Consider the following 4,052-nt stretch of genomic DNA (forward strand, 5'->3'; position numbering starts at 1 on the left):
TCCCAGTTTAAGTTAGTACATAGGGCAATTTATGCCTTCAATATTCCATCTTCAACTAACGATATGATCAGATTGACTAATGCCTCGTTTCCACTGAGCGGATCGGTTCGGGTCGGTACGGTACAGTTCGCTATTTTGGGTGTTTCCACTATGAAAGCGATCCATACAAGCGAACCGTACCGCACCATTCAGGGTCCTGCTTCTGATGTAGGGCCATAGAAAAATGGAACGGTTCGGTTAGGGCGGAGCTACTTGCGTCACACAATACATTCTCCTGATTGGCGGCCTGAATTACGTCAAACGTAAGCGCAACATAAACAGCACGCCGCGATTAGTACAGATAATAGGAGGATGCCTGCAAACCACAGCAAGCTGTGGTCGTCTCAGGAACTATCCACTTTTTTAACTATTCTTGGGGATGGCGCTATTCAGTGTGAGCTTGATGGATCAGTGAGAAATGAAAAGGTGTTCCAAGATATTTCTCAGCGGATGGCGGCCGAAGGATTTGAACGGACGTCGGGTCAGTGTAGGGCTAAGCTTAAGAAGCTTAAAATACAATATAAAAAAATTAAGGATGCCAACGGCCGTAGTGGAAACAGTCGCAGTACCTGGAAGTGGTACGATGCCATGGACGCCATTTACGGTCATAGGCCGGCAAACCAAGGCAGGGAGGGAGGTCTGGACTCTGCTACTGCACTTCTCGAGTCCATGATAGAACCTGTTGGTAAGTGTTTTTTTGGGGGATTCTGCATATCATTTCGCTCTGCTAACCTTAGGCTACGCTCACATCACCGTTCAGCCTTTACGTTCTCCTGCTCCTTTTAGGGGTAGGAGAACAGAAAGGACGGATAAGCACATAACTGACACCAAACTGAGTCAAACGGAGCTTGAGGGCCCCATATAGACTATGGGGTTGTTTCTGCTCAGAAGATGATTTTTAAGCGGAGACCAAAGTTGTGCATGCAGGACTTTTGTCTCCGCTTAAAAATCATCTTGTGAGCGGAAACCTATCGGACTCCATTATAGTCTACGGGGTCCTCAGGCTCCGTTTGACTCAGTTTGGCGTCAGTTATGTGCTTATCCGTCCTTTCCGTTCTCCTGCCCCTAAACCAGGCATGTCCAAACTGCGGCCCTCCAGCTGTTGCAAAACTACAACTCCCAGCATGCCATAATAGCTGTAAGCTATCCAGGCATGCTGGGAGTTGTAGTTTTGCAACAGCTGGAGGGCCGCAGTGTGAACATGCCTGCCCTAAACGGAGCAGGAGAACGGAAAGGCTGAACGGTGATGTGAACGAAGCCTCTAAAATATATATATATAACCATATTTGCATTTTCAGATACAGTTGAAGGACTGTCCAATGATGCGTCAAACTTGTCTGATGATAGTCCGTCTATGTCGTTCAGCAGCACCAGCACTATTGCATCACCACCTTCCAGCCAACCACATAGTACACCCAATGCACCCCGGCAAACAGGTAAGACATGATCAGGTTTTTTTCTTATTTTTTAATTTGTGCATATATTTTGTCCACTCACATTTGAAAGAGTACATAGCAAGATTACTTGTGAACTTTTTTCTGTCTGTACGTTTCATATGTGTGTTATTATCTAATATTAGACATACCAATTTCTAACAAAAACACTATTGTGTTCTGTTGTATATTCCAGTTGAAAGGAGACGCTCGCAGCTGGATCTGCGCACAGTCATGGAGGATATGCGGGCAGCTGAGGAAAGGCAGCTGGAAAGGCTGGATAACCTTTCTGAGCGGAGGTTTCAGGCACTGCGTCAGGATGCCCAAGAAGCTATGCGCCAAGAGGCTGAAATTGCACGGCAACAGATGGAGCAGTTGGCTACATTCAACCAGGCCTTCCTGGGTGTCCTTGGGCAGCTTGTTCAAGTACTAGGAGCCAGTCGTGATCCCAGACCACCACCAAGGGAATAGTCCCTCTCTGCCAGCACTGTTCTGATGTAAAGATTGGATGTAAATTTGTATATTTTTTAGTATATAGCAAGATTACTTTTTGTTTTGAAAATGCAAGACATGAGAGACCCTGGTTGTGTCTGATGTAAGGTAAACTTTATTTGACCAATAAAAAATGAATACAACATTAAAAATTAAGTGTTAAGGTGTCGCATCAGAGCCTGACGTACCTCATTGCACTCTTCCTCCATATCCTGTGCTACTACCCGTACTGGCTCTTCTGCATTCGTATTCCAGTCCTGGTAGAAGTCTTCTCCATGTCTTTCACAAATATTGTGAAGAGCACAGCAAGTAAGCACCATGGCTTTTGCAAGTTCAATGTCACTGTCATTCCTTTTCATAAGACACCGCCATCTACCCTTTAGTCTTCCAAATGCATTCTCCACAACCACCCTTGCCCTGGATGTTTTCCTGTTGTAGATTTGCTGTTCTGGTGTCAGGCGGCCATTGTCAGCAAATGGTTTCAGGAGCCAATTTTGTAAAGGGTATGCAGAATCCCCGAGCACATAATAGCCAACATTCACCCCTGAAATGTTCCTAGTGTGACCAGAGTACAGGCCTCCCTGGCCAACCCAGTCCCAAAATGTTGACAATCTTAGAACTCGAGCATCATGCAAACTTCCAGGTTTTCCCACATTCACACTCCAGAATAGTCCTTTTCCATCCACTACTCCCTGGAGGATGATGGAATGCCAGCCTTTGCGGTTAAAATAGTCAGTGTGGTATACTTGTGGTGCTATTATTGGTATGTGTGAACCATCAATAGCGCCAACACACTGTGGAAGGCCCCACCTGTCCTCAAAGTAGTTAGCCATGTCTTTTAGCTTTTCACTGTCTGGAAAATGAACAATCTCAGGAGCTAGCAAAGTGCAGACAGCCTTACAGAAGTCCTGCACACACCGGCACACTGTTGATTTGCTCACACCGAAAAGGTGGCCTATACTTCGGTATTCACTGTTGGTAGCCAGCTTCCACAGTGCAATGGCAACTCTTTTCTTCACTGGCAAACTAGCTCTGAAGTTGGTGCTTTGCTTCTCCATTCCTGGACTTACCTTTGCACAAAGGTATCCAAAGGTTTCCTCCGACATTCTGAAATTGCGCAGCCACTGTGTGTGTGTAAATCCGAGGACGGTCACATCCCACCACTCATTGGAACGGGGTAGAGCCCAAATGACTGGTCGGCGGCGCTGCTTTAACGAAAGGAAAAGCATCTGCCGTCTTTGTCTTTGTCGCACAAGCCTGTATTTCTCCTCCCGGCTCAAGATCCAAGATTGAAGTTTTCGTCTCTTTTGTGCTGTATTTCTCTTTGCCGCTCGCAATGTTCTGTCATACAGAGCAGCATGTATTTTAACTACCATACACCAAAATGCAAGTAGTGAAAACACGAGCTGCTGGATGACCTCCATTTTTGTTGTTTGTAGCGTCGCGTTTGTTGTCGCACTAGTGTGACGTCACGCTACGCATTTTTTTCCTAAACCACGTATGGACCCGGCGGACCGATTTGCAGTGGAGACGCTCAACTAAATAGACCGGACCATTACAAATCTTCCAAACTGTGCCGAGCCGAACCGATCCGCTCAGTGGAAACGAGGCATAAGTGTCCTAAATGTGATGCCCTAAAAGCGGATCTAGACCATTGTATTTGGCTATGCCCAAAGGTCCAAATGTATTGGGAATGGGTTTTGTCCTGGATTAGAGATACTTGGCAATTAGAGTTGCCTCTTGAGCCTGGAGCGTTGCTACTTCATATTTTCCCAGATACTATCAAGATTCCTGGGCTAGTGGACGGGGCACTACTTGTAGCTGTGAGGATATTACTACGAAACTGGCTTGAATCGCGTACACCTTCTGAAAAAGAATTTCTGAGTCATATGAAACATTTCCTGCTTATGGACCAGTTAGAGGCAGAGGCACACAAGAATGTTAAGTCTACTAGATTCCTAGATAAATGGAATGTCTTTATGTCCAGACACTTACAAGCAGATGACATTAAGTCTCTTATGTCGAATTTTCAACATACAGAGTGGTACTTGTTGAGGGATCTCAAGGGTACTTTGGGAAAATTAAAAG

At 45.6% G+C, this 4,052-nt stretch overlaps 1 protein-coding gene across 1 annotated transcript; it reads left to right on the forward strand.

Annotated features, from left to right (window-relative positions):
* The first annotated feature begins 466 nt into the window (after window positions 1-466).
* LOC122937843 lies at window positions 467-2,043 on the forward strand. Its single transcript, XM_044292954.1, has 3 exons — window positions 467-724; window positions 1,338-1,475; window positions 1,669-2,043. Exons 1-3 carry the CDS (start codon window positions 490-492, stop codon window positions 1,941-1,943), a joined length of 648 nt encoding a protein of 215 aa, XP_044148889.1. The 5' UTR covers window positions 467-489; the 3' UTR covers window positions 1,944-2,043.
* Window positions 2,044-4,052: the final 2,009 nt, after the last annotated feature.

This window comes from Bufo gargarizans, chromosome 5, assembly GCF_014858855.1.
Source record: "Bufo gargarizans isolate SCDJY-AF-19 chromosome 5, ASM1485885v1, whole genome shotgun sequence".
Classification (NCBI taxonomy): Eukaryota; Metazoa; Chordata; class Amphibia; order Anura; family Bufonidae; genus Bufo; species Bufo gargarizans.